The sequence below is a fragment of the Propithecus coquereli genome, unplaced genomic scaffold (assembly GCF_000956105.1).
Source record: "Propithecus coquereli isolate 6110/MARCELLA unplaced genomic scaffold, Pcoq_1.0 Scaffold218, whole genome shotgun sequence".
Taxonomy (NCBI): domain Eukaryota; kingdom Metazoa; phylum Chordata; class Mammalia; order Primates; family Indriidae; genus Propithecus; species Propithecus coquereli.
In genome coordinates, this window is record NW_012146967.1 from 5482246 (window position 1) to 5502967 (window position 20722).

At 34.5% G+C, this 20722-nt stretch overlaps 1 protein-coding gene across 1 annotated transcript in view; it reads right to left on the reverse strand.

Annotated features, from left to right (window-relative positions):
- Window positions 1–20722, reverse strand: part of RBFOX2 (RNA binding protein, fox-1 homolog (C. elegans) 2) — a 276297-nt gene that overhangs the window by 31327 nt on the left and 224248 nt on the right. Inside the window, exons 4-5 of the mRNA XM_012644707.1 lie at window positions 12496–12639; window positions 7533–7586 (exon numbers count right to left, since the gene is read on the reverse strand). Of these exons, the coding sequence (XP_012500161.1) occupies window positions 7533–7586; window positions 12496–12639 (198 nt within the window). The remainder of the gene's footprint in view (window positions 1–7532; window positions 7587–12495; window positions 12640–20722) is intronic.

The following is a 20722-nucleotide window of genomic DNA, read 5'->3' on the forward strand; positions in this document are numbered from 1 at the left end:
TTAAATTAAATTAATAAATTATAAATTAATAGGTGGATTACTATTAAGTTACATAATGACTAATACCTAAGTTTTTAATTTTAGTATTACAACTATCTACCTATATCTACACACCCATATTCAAACTTACATACTTGTCATCTTAAAACCATGAGGTAGAAAGGACAGATATATTGGCTTCATTCTGAAGGTAAACAAACTGAGTCAAACTGAGGTTAAGTACCCAAGAATATACAGCTAATGATGAGAAAATCAGAAATTAAGCTTTGCAAATCTGAGCTCAGTATTCTATTTACTAAACTACATTAGTCCCAAAATCCTTCTAATTTTCTTTTTCAAATATAATTGCTAAATGTCTTCTATAATATTCCTTTCTGGAATCTGTTGAGAAACATCAGTGTTACAATAAATGTGTCCAAATTAATGGAGGGTGGTATCATAAGCATTAAAATTTTACAGTCAGCAAATGACAAAGTTTTAACATTAATGTCTGTTTGTGTGAGATTTTCTCAATAATGACTTTAATATTCTGGAACAAAATTTCATTTTTAAATGTTTTAACAATGTTTTATTTTAAAAGGTGCTTATTATATACTAAAGAAAGTGCCAATCAAGATACCAAAGACATAAAAGTAAAACGATATTTTCCTAGGGTAATAGAGGGAAGAAGGCCTTGTTGATCCTTTGGGACTCTCTAATATGAAACACAGAGGTAGGAGAATTCCTTCTTTCCTTGAATATAAACAGACCTTTTGGCAGAATAATGCCTCTCCCAAAGTTGATCATGTCCTAAGCTGGAACCAGTGAATATGTCACCTTACATGGAAAAAGGGATTTTGCAGATGTGATTAGGTTAATGAATCTTGAGACGGGGATTATCCTGGATTATCCTGTTGGGCCCAATCCAATGCAGTGGCCCACTGTACTGTGCTTATAAGTGAAAAGCAGAAGCAGGAGAGTCAGAACCAGAGTAAAGCAGCCTGAGAAAGACTTGACCAGCTACTGATGGCTTTGAAAACAGAAGGGAGCTATAGTCCAAGGAATGTGGGCAGCCTCTAGAAGCTGGAAAAGGCAAGGAAATAGATTATCCCTCAGTGGCTCCTGAAGGAACATAACACCTTGATTTTAACCTCATGAGACCATCTCAGACTTCTGATCTCCAGAACTGTAAGATAATAAATATACGGTTTTAAGCAACCAAATTTGTGGTAATCTGTTCAGAAGCAATAGGAAACTAACATATACCTCTCCTAACTAAAGTCTGAGATTAAGAAAGTGAGAGGTATAACCACCATTTTAAAAGTATTGTTCTTAAGTACTTTTCTCTCATGTTGAAACTTTAAACAGGTGATTTTCCATCAACCCAAACTTCATGTTTCCTTATCTATTACATTTATAATTCAGTTTCAGTAATATTAACTCAAAGCTTAAAAAAAATTTTAATGCACTATTTCTTCAATAAAATTTAGCATTTTAGAAAAGGTCCTAGTCCTAGAATTGAAGGGGCTTAATGAAAAAAAGAAAAAAAAGTACCAAAAACTGTGCTAAGGATATTTGGAGATCATCCAGGCTTAAAAGTTACCAGTAGGAAAGTCAGCTTACATGAAATCATGTTTTAATGTCCCTTCATTCTTAGAAATCTAATTGACATTAAGTTTGGTCATTCTGATCTCCTGCTTTGAAAAAAAAAGTTAATACAATTATGTCTAAATCTAACACATTTTCCTTAGAACGGCTTCAAAACAATTACATAATGTATCAAACACTGAAACATAATAACCAGTCTGTACTGGTATAATATATAACAAATAGATTATATAATCTATAAAAGACAGATTTCATAGATTTAATCTCAAGAGTCTTAAGAAGAAGAAATATTTCAGGCATAATGGAAAATTTTTGTTATCTAGATTCTTATTAACAAAAATAGATAAACAAAAAGTAGACTTTTTTATATTATTTTTTTTTTTAACTCAGACAAGTTGCCCATCCCTTGTAAGAGCAAAAGATACATTTCCCAAATATGTTCAAGCTCAACACTTAATAACACTCAAGGAAATTTCTTTCTTTCTTTTTTTGAGACAGGGTCTTGCTCTATTGCCTGGGCTAGAGTACAGTGGCATCATCACAGCTCAGTGCAACCTCAAACTCCTGGGCTCAAGCCATCCTCCTGCTTCAGCTTCCCAGGTAGCTGGGACTACAGGCAAAAAACACCACGCCAAGGTAATTTTTCTATTTTTTTTTTGGTAGAGATGAAGTCTTGCTTTGTTGCTCAAGCTGGTCTCAAACTCCTGGCCTCCAGCAATCCTCCTGCCTCAGCTTCCCAAAGTACTAGGATTACAGGTGTGAGACATTGTACCTGCACACTTTCATTTTTAATTAAAAAAATGATACTGACACATTTATCTACACCAACAACATAGACAAAAATATAATGTGAGTTACATATAAAAATCTTAAATTTTCTAATAATCACATTTTAAAAAGTAGAAACAGGTAAAATTAATTTTAACTATGTATTTAACCCAATATACACAACATATTATCATTTCAATATGGCATCAATATTAAAGCATTATTAGTAAGATGCTTAACTTTCTTTTTTTTGTTCTAAGTCTGGAATCTGGTGTATATTTTACACTTAGAGTCCATCTCACGTTAGACTCTCCACATGTCAAGTGCTAAATGTGGCCACTGTACTGAACAATGTAGGTCTCTATGCTTTACATTCCTATTTAAGGTTCTCAGTCCCCAAAGTCCTCCCATGTTAATAATTTAAACACACCATTAGTGACTTACCAGCTATCTTAGCTGACTTTTGGAAATCAAAAAATGGTATGCTTATTAGGTATATGGTTGTAGTTAAAACTTCTACAACGTGTGACAGCAATTTCTTCACCTGCCTTGACATCCATTTATCATCAAGGACATACAGGAGCCAAGTAACTATCACCTTTTTAGTCTGGCCTCAGACTGCGATAAATAACAAGCAATAGGATGAGTATGGTAAGAATATTTTTTAATTTGTATAATCTTTGAATTTTTCCATCTCAGAAGAATGAGAAAGAAAATTTACCATGTAACTTTTAAGGGAGAAATCAAAAGCAGACGGATCTCCTGGGTATGGCCAGAACACAGAAATTAAAAAACAAATAAAAGAAAAATAAAACCAAAACCCATAAAACGGTAACAAAAGAAAAATAAACTAAACCCTTTGGAAATACATGCACTGTTAATTCAGTTTTAAGTATAATAAAAAACATTTCATTTCAGCATTACCTATAAAGTTTTACTGAAAATCACAAAGGCCTACTTAGTGTGAATTCAAAAAAAGTATTTTGACCATATTTGAAAATAAATAATTTCCCTTTGCATGAAATTAAAAGCCAGGGTAAGAGGTAAGAAATTACAGCACGTTACTTGTGTCTGAGGAATAGGAATAGAGATTTTTTTTTTATCTTCCCTAACTGCAGCCTAAACCCAGATCCCCACTATTCCAGAAATCCACCTGAGAAAAGTAATGAGACCATGTTAATTAAAAACTTGCTAGAATGATTTGAGTGTTCCTAGCATAAAGAAAAATATTTAAGGTGATGGATATCCCAATTATCCTGATTTGATTATGTGACTATACCCCCCCATGTACCCCCAAAATATGTGCATCTAATATGTATCAAAAATAAAACAAAGATCAAAAAAAAATTTGCTAGAAATCTCAATAATTGTTGCTGTGCTCTATTATGTAGTCCTTTAGTGGACTTAATAATTGGCACTGTCTGAAGAGATGAACAGCTTCTACATATTTAAGATTTATAACACATGTCCCTTTAAGGGATAGCTATATCAAAAGCACTTTGACAAAACTCTATAAAAATATAAATGTTAGAATCTGTATATTCTTTTATGTAATAAATGTGATAATTATCACAAAAATTGTTACGATGATTTATGGTGTTATGGTGATAGTGAGCAGGATGGTGGAAAGTCTGAAGTTCAATAATGTAATAAACTTTTGAAAAGCAAGAAGTTCTTAGTCATTAGACATCTCTAGCAGAGAATGCAAGGTCAAGAATACTGGGGGTTGAACCAGGTGACCATTATTTCAGGTTCTAAGATTCTGTGCGAGAAAAATGACTAGAAGGATACACAAGAATATCAATAGTGAATATTCTCTTTAATTAACTAGGTGCCCTTTTTCCTTTCTACTTTTCATTGAGGTACCATGTTTCCTTCTGAAAGGGTGTTTTTAAAGTTGTTACTCAAAGGATCTATTACATAAGGAGGACAACATAGTTGATAGTTCAAATTGGGACACTCTGAGGGAGAAAAGGGATATTATTAATAATTATGCTAAGATAACAGGAATAAATTGGGGCTATCCTGGATAAACCAGGACATATGGCCACTCTACCTAGGCATTATCTTATTGTTTGTGTTAATAATCTGTCATTACTGGTGAAATCTGGAGAATTAATAAAGCTATAGATATACTCAAACTATTAATTTTCTAGATTCTATTTGAATAAAGTTGTTAATTTTTTGGCAGGGATACCATTTTCCATCATATGTCCTAATTGTACATTTTCAAAAGTCTAGTGTTTGTTTCAATTAACCAGAGAATTGGATACAGCTCACTCTGTTTTTACAAAGGAATGGAGAGTAAAGACAAAAAAACCCACATAAAAGAATTTAAATACATATGTATGCATGTATATGATATATATGCCTTCCATAATCTAGGTAAGCCAAATTTACAAATTCTAAGGTCAAAGAATGAGAAAGAAAATAGTCAATAACAAAAAACAACTACTTTCTGGAGCACAGCAATTCTACTCTATAGGCAAGCTGGAAAAGGTAGAATATTGGCAAGCAGGGAGGGAGTGGGCATCGCAGTGTAAGATTGTTTACTTATGTTTTTAAATGGGTATATTGCAGAATCCCTGGGCCAATAGTCTCATTATAAAAAATATGATATGGTGAAGAGTTGCTTTTTGTTTTGGAACAATTTGATTAAATACTGTTTTCATGTAAGTATTACTTATCTCAGAATTACTTTCTGACTAGTTTTTCTGCAACTACTTCAAAAAAAATTCAATAAAAGCTAATTTCTATACAGAAAAGCACTCTGTTTAAAACTCAGAGCAACTCTTAACTAAATAATAGGATCACATAAAGTCTCCTTTTCTCTGCTTCTTTTCAAAACACATTGTAATTTTATAGTCAACCCCAAACGTATAAAAGAAATGAGAAACTAAACTAAATTCGCAAAAAGAAAAGCACTCATTAATTTATCTTTGGTGGATCCCAGAGGAGGCATCTGTGAGTTTGATTCCAAAATAAATCTCTATTAGGAGCCTCAGAGCAGTTCCAGGGGAACCCATTCCAGGAAAGAACTTTAGGTAACAGTTAAGAAGGTCAAAGGATGAAAACAAGGTTTTTTATCAGTCCTTGAAGGCAGATCCAGGGCAATTCTGAATTCTGTGCTTTGTTTTAAAAACATTTACCAATTAGTACATCATCTGTGCATCTCTTTAGCAGCCCAAAGGAAAATGGGGCAGTGAGGACACAGCATCAAGCTAAGGGGAGCAGCATATGCTTTCAGATTCCTCAAAGAGAAAAGGAAGGCTTATGTCATTATTTTAAAATGAAAATTACATGAGACAAGTAATTGGTTCAGGTAAAAATTTGGTAGTAGGCAAATTCTTAAAGTCAATGAAAGAAGCCTTAAGAAAGATCAATTTCCTTTGCTTCACAATAATTCAATCAAATTATTTTCTTGGTAAGGAGCAAGTCCTCAATGCCTGATCAAAGTATACTGGACTTCCAGTCGTTAGAATCTAGTTAAGAATCACTTAAGTGTATCCGCTTAAAACAAAAAATATGTAAACTACTGCTTTAGATAAACAGTGAGGTCAATAATCTTCATGTATTTATTTTACATTCATGTGGTTCCCATCTATAAACCGCTGTCATTTCCCCACCTTGCAACTAAAAGGATCACAAAATTTAAATGCAAACTATACAACAAAGGAATAGACATCCATTGTGAGGAAACTACAAGCAAATAGTTTTACTGGTTACAGTTTGAACAGACTTCATTTTAAAAAAATACTTACCAAGTGCTGGAGAAAGTTCTGTATAGGCATATTAATCTTTTTTGTTTTAACTGAAAACTGGAAGCTTAAAGTATAATAACCTCTTTAATAATTAACAAATAATTGTTATAGTCAGAATTAAACACTTTTAGTGTTGATACATTCTATAAAGGAAGGGAATAATAATAAGGAGCATTAGAACAGTGCATACATTTCTATGAGTACAGGTGGGGGCAGGAGGTATAATATACGACTCTGTATATATGTTATCAATTCCTAAAGTATGGTAAATTTGGAGTATGAAACTGAAGAGATGTAAATATTAGCTCATTTATTGGCTTTATTTAGCTTTTCCTCAAATTACATTCTTAGGAGATTTAATCATAGCCAAGAACTATTAAATATTTTCAAAGTTCAGCAGAGATGACCAAATGAAAATTAATTTAAAAGTTGCTCTAACCTAAAAAATGAAAGTAGAATTGAATGGAGCAATAGCAAGGTAAATATTTACAGCCTTGGTAGTGGCTGAGTGTTTCAGTGGGGTGTATATTTCATTTGTTGAGCAGCGAGAAAACTTTCAAACAAAACTTCCCAAAATTCAAATATTTTTTCACAACACTGTATTAAGACTTTGCCATTCCTTTGTTCCTAAAAACACTACTTTTTAAAACACATATAAATTCTAAATCATATAGATTGGCAACTTAGAATAGTAAATTAATAAGGAAAATGAATTTTAATTAAAAGTTTCAGTTCTTATATAGAACACAGAGAAGAGAATATATACATAAATGCACACTGTTGTTACTTTCATTCTTATGCAAAAAAACCTAACTCACTGTATTTGTAATTTAATTGAGTCTACATCCTGAAGATTGCCTATCTGTATATAACTTAAAGGAGTAAATCAGTTCATAGTGAATTCCTGACTCACTATCCACTGTGTTTAAGCCTTGTCAAAATTTATTCAAAAGAGAGATCAAGTCAACTGAATAACTGAAACATTAAATTTGTTCTAAGTATGCCATTTTGAAGTTAGATTTTTAAAAGCTGAATTGTTTTGATAGAATTCAGAATGGAATTCTCATAGAATTTCACTTTTTCCAGTCTTCCCTCTTTTCCTTTAAAATAAGAAAGCTTAGGCCAAATTTAAGGCTGATAAAGAACCATCATCTCCTACATCCTGTGTTCTTTAACTGCCACTCTCTCCTCTCAAACTTCTCTGCTTCTTGCCCCATCACCCTCCCAATACAATTATTAGAAAAAAGGTTGGCCATGTGGTAGCTTATTTTTAGAGAAAATCTAACCCAAGGTGGATACTTGGGATACTTTTAGGCAGGCTTGACGAATACCTTATGTTTTCCACATACTTACTATTTAAAATAAAATAAAACTCAAAATGAAATCAAGCACACTTGATATTGAAATGGAGCTTACCTTCGAGCCGCGTTCGTTAAAGATTATTTCTACATCTAGGATTTTGCCAAACTGCTGCAGAGACAAAATTAAAAACATTTATTTATGAGCAGCTTTTTATCCACACACTTCACTCTCTTCTGAAACAGGAATCATTTTTAACTTCTGTGTTTCTATTTGTTGGTAAGTCCCAATAACAGTTTCTGATTTTTCCTGATCACCAAGCTGACAGTTGTCTCTTTTTCACTCCTTTCTTAATACACTCACTCATGTATTATCTACTTTTATGTATGGAAAGCTGTTGTCCAAAGATATTCAGTGTTAACCCACTATATACTTCTTAACATGGACAAGAACTGAGAATTTTCCTAACTGCATCTCTAATTCTTTTAAATGTCACAGTTTTAAAAAGTAAATCCTACTAAGCAGAATGATATATTATCAAAGGCTGTACCCCTCACTTTTTTTATTTATACAAGTAAACCATACTCACTGTATAAAAATCAGAAAATATAAACAAAAAGGAAAAGGGAAAACAGAAAATAAAGATCATCTGCAGTCCCACCATCGTACATCATTTTAGTATACAGCCTTCTGGGCTTTCCCTCGGGCATACAGATGTAAGCACTAGACATCAGACACACTCCACATATTGCTTGTATTTTTTTTTTAACTTAGTAATAGATTATGAACAACTATCTAATTCAATAAATATATGTTACCATTTCCATAGGTTACATGCTATTTCCCACTTTAATATTTCTGCAACAAACATGACGCATATTTTAAATAACAACTCTCTTTAGTAATTACTTAAATATTTTAACACTTGGAAAAGCAAACGAAGCTAAAGACACAAAGCCTAACTCCGTTGTTAGGTAGCTAAATAGCTGACAGGGGGTTACACAAAATACAATAATTGTTTGGAAGGGGAGGGATATATTTAATATAAGGAGACAAAACTAACTGTTTTAATCAATATTTGCGTGAACTGACTTGAAGGTATATGCTCCAAATTTCCAGATATCTTTTTGGTTCATACTTCCTTCTGCATACTGAACTCACACCCAACATTCTATTTCACTTGGATTTCAAAGCAGACTTTGGGAAATGTGAAAAAAAACTGAAAAATGAAAAGAGGAAAACTGAAATCATGTTTTCCCATTGGACTGAATCATTACTATCTTTATCAAAACATATGCATTAGGCCGGGCACGGTGGCTCACGCCTGTAATCCTAGCACTCTGGGAGGCCGAGGCAGGCGATTGTTTGAGCTCAGGAGTTCGAAACCAGCCCAAGCAAGAGCGAGACCCCGTCTCTACTAAAAATAGAAAGAAATTAATCGGACAACTAAAAATATATAGAAAAAATTAGCCGGGCATGGTGGTGCATGCCTGTAGTCCCAGCTACTCAGGAGGCTGAGGCAGAAGGATCGCTTGAGCCCAGGAGTTTGAGGTTGCTGTGAGCTAGGATGACACCACGGCACTCTAGCCTGGGCAACACAATGAGACTGTGTCTCAAAAAAAAACCAAAAAACAAAAAACGAAAAACACACGCATTAAAAACCCAAATTTTCCAGAGTAAGACATCTGGGTTTGATTCCAGTTTCATCATTTAATAGAAAATTCAAAAAAAAAAAAAAAATCAAGGAAGTAAGAAAATGCCTTACTTTCAGATAGGACATTTTATTTTATTTATTATGTCTATCCTATAAAACTAAGATTTGCATGATGCTCTACAGTTTGTTTCATTTACACTTTCTAATGCATTCATATAACATCCTTCTGGAGTAAGGACTACCTTCCTTTTTATGGCTAAGGAAAATGAGGCTGAAAGAAGCAATCTGTCAAGTTTACAGAGCTAATAATAAAATGAAGCATGGAATTCCTGCTCTTCACCAATGCTACTGTCCTTCTAAGTGACAGATATTAACCATGTGGAAGAAAATAAAGCAACTAGGTATCCCGTAAGGAAAAAATTATTTCTTTTGCACTTTATGCTTCATAGGAAGAGAATAATATTCAGTTATTAACTATGAAATGTCTGATTTCCTTAAGTGCCAAGTTTGACAGTTGATATCTCTGACATTTCACTTCCACATTTCTTGTTTTATGTTTATTGTAAAGGTACCGTCCTCAGTCTTTCAAACACAGAGTTTGGCTTGTGATTATCTTTCAAATTTTTTTTAGAGCAATTTTTGTGAAACCATGGATAAGTCAAAAATTCGTGTTATTTTCGTATATGAGTTCCGTCATGGAACCAATGCAGCGCAGACAGCTCGAAATATCAAAAAAGTGTTTGAGAAGGATCTGGCTAATGAACGCACAGTACATCGATGGTTTCAGAAGTTCTGTTCTGTTGATTTGTTCTATCCTGCAAATGAGCCACATGAGCGACCTGAGACCAAGGTGGATAATGATGAGCTGAAAGCTGTAATGGAAGCAAATCCATTTCAACCTATGCGTGAATTAGCAGCAAAGTTTGATGTTACTATTCCAACACTATCAGACCATGTGAAACAAATCGGCAAGGTAAAGAAGCTAGATAGATGGGTTCCACATGAAATGAGCATCAGAAGAGAAATCATCTCAAAGCTTGCCTTTCTTTGCTGTCACGACATAAAGGTTAACCATTTCTACACTGTATTGTTACGTGTGATAAAAAATGATTCTTTTTGACAATCGCAAGCATTCGTTTGGCACAATGGTTGGATAAAGATGAAGTGCCGAAACACAGTCCAAAACTGAATATTCATTTAAAAAATGTAACAGTGTGTGTTTGGTGGTCCAGTGCTAGTATTATCCGCTACAGCTTCATGAAATCTGGTCAGTCGATTACAGTGGATGTCTACTGAAACCAATTGGATGAAATGATGAGGATGCGTGTGATTAAGCAGCTGAGATTGGTCAATAGAGACAGGCCAGTCCTCTTGCAAGACAATGCTTGACCACATGTTGCACAAACAATGCTGCTCAGCCTATAGAAGCTGGACTTGGAAACTGTCATCCACCATATTCACCAGAACTTGTGCCAACCTACTACCACTTTTTCCAGGCTTTGGACCACCTCTTGTAAGGAAAAATAATCAATTCTCAACAAGCTGTGGAAAACGCCTTTCACGATTTCATTGTCATTGGCTCTCCAGGCCTCTTTGCTGCTGGCATAAACAAGCTACCGTTAAGATGGCAAAACTGTGTCGATGGTTTAGGCCATATGTACTTTACTGACTGTACTGCTTCTTGCTTCAGATATAATAAGCTACACTTTTGATTCAAAATTTGACATTTCATATTTAATGATCTAATACATTTTAAGAAATCACTAACTGGTCTACACAGATCTTCAATGGACACTATTTTTTGGACTCAAGAGAAAACATTCCTCTGACAGATGAGAATATACTCCATTCTCACAGACCCCTGGAGACTAAGATTCTATATTATAATAGTTCTGACAGTTCAGCAGAGAACCTAATAACTCATGTGCCCAGAAAGTTTCTTCTATGTAACCTAAGTCCTTTATGCTGCCTTTTATATTTTCTGTTGCTCTCTTTTCTGTAGAGATGGAGAACAAATAGTTATCATTTTCTGTGTAGAAGCTCTTCAAGTACTTCAAGAACATCATAACCTCAGCTCTGGCCTTCTTTTCAGCTGTGGAAAATACATCCAGGTAGTGAGCTCTAATGACAGAGCTTTGCTCCAGTGTCTTGTCACCATGAAGTGGCCACAGCAAAGACTTAAAGAAGGGCATTTCCTTTTCTAACAAAGCATCAGGCAGCTATCCTAATGGAATTTTAAAAAAATTATTGATTATCTCTTGGCCAAGTTAAGAGTTTGGTCAAATTCAAACAAGCAATAACACAGGCTCAGAAAAAATTAAGACTCTCAGCAGCCATTTACTTCCCAACAACTTAAATCTTTGCTATTACACTTTTTTCATGACGGTGATTTCAGGAGGAAGTAAAAAGCTGAAGAAACACATCAGAGATAGCAAACCATCCTCTACACTTGACTTTAGATATTGGTCTTGACATCTGAGTATAAGCAAGGAAGTAAAAACAAAACACTGAGGTACTATCTGCTTCACAGATATAATTTCATTCAATTCATAAGACTCTGAAAGGTATGGATTACTATCCTTATTTTTATAATAGATACGATTCTGATATTCAAGCTCAAAAAAGACACACAACTTTCCCAAGTTCACACCCAAACAGAATTTGAACACAGACTCTTTGATACCAAAATCCATACTCATTCTACTTTAATGAGCCACCTCTAAACCTATATTCTCTACATTGTTTCTTCCTAGATATTGCAAAGGCTGAGCACAGAGTGGCAATAGTGCATCCCTGGACCTAGTTCCTTTGGTTCCTGCAGTTGAGGGGAATAAGATAAGGTAGTATTATGCTGGGCTTAAATGAAAGGCAATGAACGAACTAAGAGGGTGACAGTATGAATAAGCAGTAGTCCCCAAACTTATCTGCACATTAGAATTACCTGGCAAATCTTGTAAAAATGCCTAAGCCCAAGTCCCGCCCCAGGCCACGACATTTTTTAAGTTTCCCAGATGATTTCCAATGTGCAGACAAGTGCATCACTGCTCTAAAAGAATGTGTATGGTTGCTCTTTTAGGTGAAACTAAACGTATTATTGATATGTTTACTACATTTGCTGGTTGAGTGGGGTGACCATCTCATCTTGGTAGTCTTAGCACTGAAAACCTCAAGGAACAAGAAACATCTCAGTCCCTGCAAACTGGGTCATACAGTCACCTTATGTGTGTGACAACTTGCAAGGCCATGTCTAGAGTAGACTAGGTAATAGGAGAAGGTTTCTAAATACTGATGAATATCCTGGTTTACCACAGGATCTTTCTCAATTTATTTGTAGCTTAATCCTAAAGTACTAATTACTAACAACACATTTGGTAGATCAAATTCTATTTTAATTGTAAAATCCATAAAAGGACTTCAGAGACTTACCCCAAACATCTGCCGGAGGTCAGGGTCCCGGAAGCGGAAAGGAATATTAGAGACATGCAGCCGTTTCGGGGTAGATTTACTCTCTGAATTTTCACTACTTTGTGTCTGTGACTGCTGGCCATCTGTCTGTGCTCCACCTTCTGTCTGCTAAACAAAGAAATAAACAACACTTGAAAATTAAACACAATTACTTCACAAGAATTATGTAAAATATTTAAAGTCCTCGCCCATTGAATCATTCCCAAACAGGGTATCTTTAAGCAAAAATTATAATTGTCCCTTCAAAGAAAAAACAAAACAAAACAAAAACCCAAAGATGTTATCTATGTTCCAAATGCTATAGTCTACAAAAAAATTTTGGTCTTTTGAGTATTTATAGTACATTAGCAAAATGGGAGATAACGGACAGAGAAACACTAAGTGACTTGCCTAAGATCACATGGAGCTATTATAACCGAAGACGTAAAAATAGTACCTTTATTCTTAGATTCTTAGTAGAGCTTTCTATTTTTGAGATCTTTCTATTTTGAAAATAGAGAGTCTGTTGTATTTAGTTGTGGAGGTCACTGTATTTTTTGGTCTATTATCTCAGGCTCTCTCAAGGAAATAAGGGAATATTTTTATATTTCATTCCCTCAATTAGTTCTAGAATTTATTACTACCAGTTTGCCAAAGCATTATTCTAATGATATTATTTATGAAGAAAAGAAACCTAGTTGACAATGAGCAATTTGTCTGAAAACTGAAGAAGCTTCTCACTCTGAAACAAATCTGTACTCTCCTCCCTAGTTTATGCAGTTTCAGTTAACATCATTATAGGGGAACCCATTCTTCTGCAGCCCAGAGCAAAGTGCATTTAAAGAATCTAACTGGCAATTCAAGAACCTTGTATTTTTACTATTCTCTATGAAGTACATGCCAAACAGGATGGCTTGCTGAACTGATTAAACCAACATACTTTTAAAACAGGAGTGGAACTTGCTGTTCTCGCTCTCTCAATTGAGATAGAACTGAGTCCCTAACAGATAGGGATCCCCTCCTCTTCAACCCAATGTTGAGGCTAAAAGAAGCTATGAATCAGAGATACTTTTGGCTCAGAGATGTTAGCCACCATCTTGAAACGAAGTTTGAAACTTTAAAATATAAAGGATAATCAGGAATAAACTCCAAATGAATACTAGCTTTTCAAGTGTCAATCTAAGTGATGGCAGGTTTTATCTCATTCCATTCAGGCCTTGCAGATGGCTTAAATGTGCAATGATTCATGTGATATAGAAACAGCAGAAGAGGGAAGAGCTACAAAGCAATGTTCTGCGAAAGTGTAAGGTTTTCAATCAAAAATCTGGGCACAATGCAGACTAAACAAAACAAATTCCATTCAAAGATGAAACTCACTAAGTTACTAAAACAGCATCATGGACACCAACATGCAGTCAAAGCAATAAGCATCAATTACAACTAATGCTCATTCAAGCACCTTCGAACTTGCCTTTTACATCTAACAGCTGGATCACATAAAACTCTCTCTTCAACCAAACTTTAAAACCACCCGATATGATCTGTGAGATGACGATGTATCCCTCTGAGGAAAGTTAAAAAAAATTGATTCTACATGTGCCAAATCACAGTTTTATAATACAACTTATATACGTAGTCCATGTAACCTGTCATAGTGTATGTGAAGCGGCAAGATTAATGAAAATTAATGATTATTTTAAAGTATGTTGCCCAAGGTACTTATCTGTTGCTCTTGATAGTTCTTTGCTGCCCTGAAGACATAATTTAAGGTCAGAAGCCAGATGACTGGTTAATTTTCCAGTACGTGGTGAACACTCATATTTTTTTAAAGTATGAAATCTTTAACTCTAGGGATATCTGCCAAGTGGAAAAAGTGAACTATCATTTCCAAAATTCTCAAGCCTTCTGATCTAATGTAATTTTTAAACTGAAGTTTAACATACATAGATAAAAATCACATCAGATCTCAGAACCTGGGCTGGATTAAAAAAATGCACAAATCATATGCAAAGAGCTGAATGAATTTTCACAAGAAAGTACACCTGTGTAACCATCAAATTAGATCAAGAAACAGGATTCCAGGGGCACCCTACGGGCCCACTCCAGTCACTATTCCCTTGTCAAAAGGTCACCACTATCCTGACTTCCAACTCCATAGATTAGTTTTACCATTTTAAAACTTAATTTTTAAAAAAGGAATCATACAGTATGTACTTTTTTGTATTTGGCTTCTTTCCCACATTATATTTATGTAACACACACATATTGTTATAATTTACCCATTCTTATTCCATTGTATAAACATAGAATTTATTTGAGCTGCTTCCAGTTTTGGATATCAAGAATGTTCAAGCAAGTATTTCTGCTGGGTGTGTATCTATGTCTATATCTCTATCTCTATGTATCTATATCTATCTAGGAGTGGATTTGCTAGGTCAAGGATATGTGTATGTTCAGCCTTAGTAATACTGCCAGTTCTCCAAAGTGGCTATACTAACTTACACTCCCATCAACTGTGTGTAAGAGTTGTAGCTGTTTGTAGTATTGTCGTTTTCATTTTAACTATTCTGGTTAGTGGCATCCTATTGTGGCTTTAATTTGTATTTTCCTAATGATTAATGAAATTTATCACCTTTTCATGTGTTCACTGAACATTTTAGTAACTTCTTTTGTGAAATTTCTGCAAATCTTTTGCCCATTTTCTATTAGGTTGACTGTTGTTTGCTTATGATTTATTGTTCTTTATAAATTTTGGATACGAGTCCTTTGATAGATGTATTACAATTGCTTTTTCATGCTCCGTATTCCAGCTCTCAGATTTTTAACACAAATATTTTATCTTGCTGGTGTCATCACCTGAAACTGCTCTACTACCAAGATGACTAATTCAAACACCTGCTTTTTAAACAGACACTATTATGTTTTTCAGTTTATTTGCTCAAAAATCTCCACCACAACAATTATTTGACTTCATTGGATGGAACAAACATTGACTCTCCACTTCCCTATCTCTAAGCCCTCACCTATAGGTCTTTACTTCCCTTTCTACCCAATTTAGATTTCAGAACCTGTCATTTCAATCTCCTTGGTAGAATCTGCCCATAAAAATTGCAACACTGAATGAATCCAACCAACAACTTAAAAAAAATTTTTTTTTTTTTAGAGACAGGATTTCACTCTGTTATTCAGGTTGGAGTGCCATGGCATGATCATAGCTCGCTGTAGCCTGGAAGTCCTGAGCTCAAGCAATCCTTCCACCTCAGCTTCCCAAAGTGCTGGGATTATGGGTATGAGCCACCATGCCTGGCCTCATCCATCAATTTTATCTAAACTTGAACCTGGGCAGGTAACTGTTGCTGGAGGAAAATGATTCAACGGGGCTACTAAACAGCACAACAGATGCACAATCACCAAACCAAAAATGTTGCCCAGCAATCCTCTAAGATTCTTCAGCTAGTATTCCTACTTTCTACAAATACTACTTCAAACTTGCCTTTTTCTCTTTAAACCTCAGATCTTTTCTTCTTTTAATTTATACAATTCTGTTAAAAAATGGGAATTCTCTATAAAATAGTCACCATTTCTTGAGTGCCAGACTCTGATCTAAGCCTTTTAATACTATTAAATAGTTTTTGCTAGTTGCAAGACACTGGCCTAAATATTTAACATATTTTAATATAATTTATTTCAACAATCCTATGCAGTAGGTACTATTTTTTAAAAAGTAAGAACAAAGTAGGTACTATTTTTTATTCACATTTTTTCAGATGAGGAGTCTGATGAATACAAAGACTGTCTAAGTTATGGAGCAGGGATTCAATTCCAGGCAGTCTAGCTCCAGAGTATATGGTCTTAACCACTATAGTATATTGTACTTTACATGTATTATTTTCTTTCATTCTCACAATAACTTTATGAAGCAGGTACCACTATTCCCAATTGACAGAAGAAGAAACTAATGCATAGAGAGTTTAAGTTAGTTGTCCAAGGTTACATAATAAGTGGCAGAGTAAGAATTCAAAACTAGGCATCTGAATTTCATGTGCTAAACCACTTCCTTTCTAGCACTGCACCCATCTTCTCTCCTTTTCTTCTCATTAGAAGGGAGAGCATGTGTGGATCCCGCCCTCTCTAACCTTAGGAGTCTCATCTGATGGAGCAAGAGTCTCCTAAGTAAGAGATAGGGAAGGCTACACTAGAGGTGACATGGTTGGTCAGGCTATGAAGGGGAAGAGAAGGGAGATAAAGAAAACCTGCAAAGGCACACTGACATTTAATTAGGAAAAAAGCCAGAGAATTGCTAAACTGACACTCAAAGGGGTTGAAAAGTGGTTTTCTGCATACAGTGGAAATAGGAATAGGAAATATTGGTCATGCTATGTTAATGTAGTTAAATGAGATTGTATCTCCCACCTGACATTCTCACTTTAAGTTTATCCCAATATAGACTACTAGTTGCTAAAATATATAAATTGGAGAGAAAAATTCAAAGTTTTTAGGCCTTATCTTTGTGAAAAGTAGACAGTTAAACTGTTCTAAGAAAAATCTCAGTTCATAATGGCACTGGTTTGCGTTATTTTCTATTGTTAGCTGCTGAGCAACTTTGCTGACTGCATAAACAACCTTCTAAGGTTGTGTTTTTCCCTTTTGTGGTCATTCTCTGACCTAATGTATCCATTGGGCAGGAGATAAAACAGAAGATGCTGGAGTCTGTTTACGGACAGTTTACAGTGAGGACTGGCAGCAGTGCCGGCCTGATGCAATCATACAGCTAAAGCCTATACATCCCTTCCAACAACTCATCTCGCGAGTGCGGTCGAGCTATCTGTCAACACTGCATGGGAGCCTGGTGCCACTTACATTTAATAGCAAATCAGATTTTTAAGTCTCAAACCCTCATCCTAGAAATGAGGACTAAAAGTGTTTTGGTTTTTTTTGATGACTTTAAACTTTTAAAATTCTTATATTAAATAACTGGGAAATGGATTCATTTTTCTGACTCTTTCCCCTATGAAACAATGGAAATATTTTAACTATTTATACATTGTGGACATTGTTTTGTCATGGTCTGAAAGGGAGCTCTGGATGATATAAGATAAAGTATGACTTTTCAAGTCTCTTTTCTTAGTTTGAAAACATAATCTGAGATACTAAGGAATCTCTTGATGAATTCAGGAATAATATTTTGATTTATGGATTATCCATTTTCTTCAGTATTTATTTTTTTCTCTTTTTTCCCCTACAGATGTCTTCATTTCATATTTTCACCTCTGTGAGGCTAAAGGAAATAGGAAATTCAATTTAGCACAGTAAATTTTTTGAGAATCTGATTCATGTCTGAAAACATCTTTTTACTCATCCCATTTTAATAACAGTTTGGCTGGGTACAGAATTCTAGCTTGGGAAAAAAAACTCTTCAGAATTTTGGAGGCAACTCACAAGTATCTTCTAGCTTTTAGTCTTGCTGCTGAGAAATTTGAAGATATGATTCCTATCTCCTCGTATGAAGACTTTTTTCTCTTGGCTTGTAGGTTTATCCAAATATGTCCAGTGTTCTACAACAGTATCTATAGTGGTATGTCTTAGTGTGGGGCTTATTTTATTTTCATCTATTTTCCTGAGAATTCTGTGGTCTCTTTCAAGTTGAAAATTAATATCCTTCAGTCCTGGGAAGTTTTCTTGAATTATTTTGCTGATGATTCCCACCCTACACATTTTATCTTTCTTTCTGGAGCTTGTATTATTAGATATCTTCTGGACTAGGCCTCAATTTTCTTAGCTCTTCTCTTGTATTTTCCATCTCTCTGCCTTTTGGCTCTACTTTCTTGGATATAGGTCCTTAATCTCTTACTTGAAACCTCTGGGGCCAAATGTGTATCAGAATTCAGAATTTTTAGAATTTTAGGGAGCTAATATGGTATATAACCCATAATGTAATATCCCCCACCCCACCCCAAGATACTTGGAGCAATGATATTCCTTTAGTAAAACCTATAAAAACTATAAAAAGGTTGTTGGCTTTGTTGCAAATTTATGAAAATTCATATGATTCTCAGAACTTTTTGGATTTTGGAATTGTGGGTAAGAGACTGCATACCCTTAATTTCATCTTCAGGCTCACCAATGAAGTTTTTCATTTTGTTGCTATGTTTTTAATTTAAAGGGGTCATTTTCCTTTTCTGAAACTCAACATCCTCCTCTAAAAACCTAGCGTTTCATTATTAAGTGGATACAGTATCTTTTCTTATCTCTCTGAGGGTATAAAGGATTATTTGGTAGTTTGTTTGGGGGGTCTATTCCTACAAGGTTTCCTTTTTTCATCTTTGTTATCTATTTTTCCATGCTGTAGATTTTCCTCAGGTCTCTAGTAATCCTTGGTTGTCTGTTGATGATTAAGAATTGAGGGGAGTGCAGGTGGCTAAAAAACCAATCGGAAGTTCTGAGTGGGTGAGGTTGGGGGTTTGATGACCTGGTGATTGATTCTAGGTTAAGTAAGCAATTTGTTCTTTAAGTTTTTCTTCTTGAGCAAGTCAGGTTCTCCAGAAAAGAGTCTTCCAATCTTTTAACTGATGCCATCAGTTAAAATTTCTGAAACTTTTGAAACTTTTGTGGTGTAAGCAAAATTAGCTTCATGAATTCAAAAGTGATTGGAACTAATAAGTACTTAATAACATGTTATGAGAGTATATATGTACGTATTTTAATGAAGGCAGCAAAACAGAGCAACAAAGCCTATGCTTGTTTTAAGTTGATATGTATAAAACATTCTAGGAAACAAGTGCTTTCAAAATAACCTTTGTATTCCAAGTGAAGGAGAAACTGTATTACAGCCTTTTCCCAAGGCATATATGAAAGGTTGAAATAGAATAAGCAGAAGAAATTGGAAATAAGACATGGTTATCATCTAATGGCAAGTCTATAAATACAAGGTTTTTTCCCTCTCTGTTCTTTAGAGCCTAGAACTCCTTCAAATATAAGTTGAGGATATTAAAATATTTTGGGATAAGGAGACATGACAACTAAATACAATGTGGGACCCTGCATTGAATTCATAACAGAAAATATAAACATATTGAAAAAACTGATGAAATTTAAATAAGGTCTATACTTTACGTAATAGTGTTTTACCAATACTTCTTACTGCCTGGTTTTAAAAATTGTACTATAGCTATGTAAGATGTTGACATTAGGGGAAGCTGGGTGAAGAGTATGCAAGAACTTTACTGTTTTTGCAACTTTACTCTAAATCTAAAATTATTTCAAAATTAAAAGTTTAAAAAAAGAAAAAAGCATTTTGGGATGTCAGATTCTAAACCCTTAAATATTAAAACACAAAGAATAGTTGCTTTAATGATTATATGCAGGCACAACTGTAAACAAATATTTATGTTTGTATTCAAAGTATGGCTGGAACTCTTACAGAAGTCAGAAATGGGCTGAAAAGTGCATTCACTTCAAATTACTGGCTTGGTGAAGGAAAAAAACCATATTTAATCTAGTATTACTATTATCCACTCCACAATTAGAAACAGTTTAACTTATAAATCTCATGATTTTATATACGAAAAACCAGTTACATAAAGTTTCATCTACAGCATTCTCTCTGAAGATCTCACGGTTTTAAGACCAAAAGTATAAATCATTCCTAGTTGGGCTCAATTTCTTTTGGATGGGGGTAGTCTTCAGATAAGGTGTCCAAATGAATTCTCTTCAAATGCTCAAATAGGTATTTTCACAGTATTACAAAGTCAGTAACATTTACAGCAAGGGACATGGTTCTGAAAATGGCAGAATTCAAGACAAATCTATCAAAAGATAGTAGGTATCTCTATTAATTGCTAAAAGTAGAGCTTCCATGTGAATTAACATGTAATTCATATAGTTTTGAAATTAGGCAATCATTAACAAAATTTTCATTTGGAGAGATTCACACTGATTCAAAATTTGCATGACAGTGAAACTTCATTCATTTTTTATATCACACTATTTCAAATCAGAATGATTCAAATTTGAATAAAGTAAGACTGTGATATATTTTATAACCAAGAAAATCAAACGGAGGCCGGGCACGGTGGCTCACGCCTGTAATCCTAGCACTCTGGGAGGCCAAGGCAGGAGGATCACTTGAGACCAGGAATTCGAGACTACTCTGAGCAAGAGCGAGACCCCGTCTCTACTAAAAAAATAGAAAGAAATTAGCTGGACAACT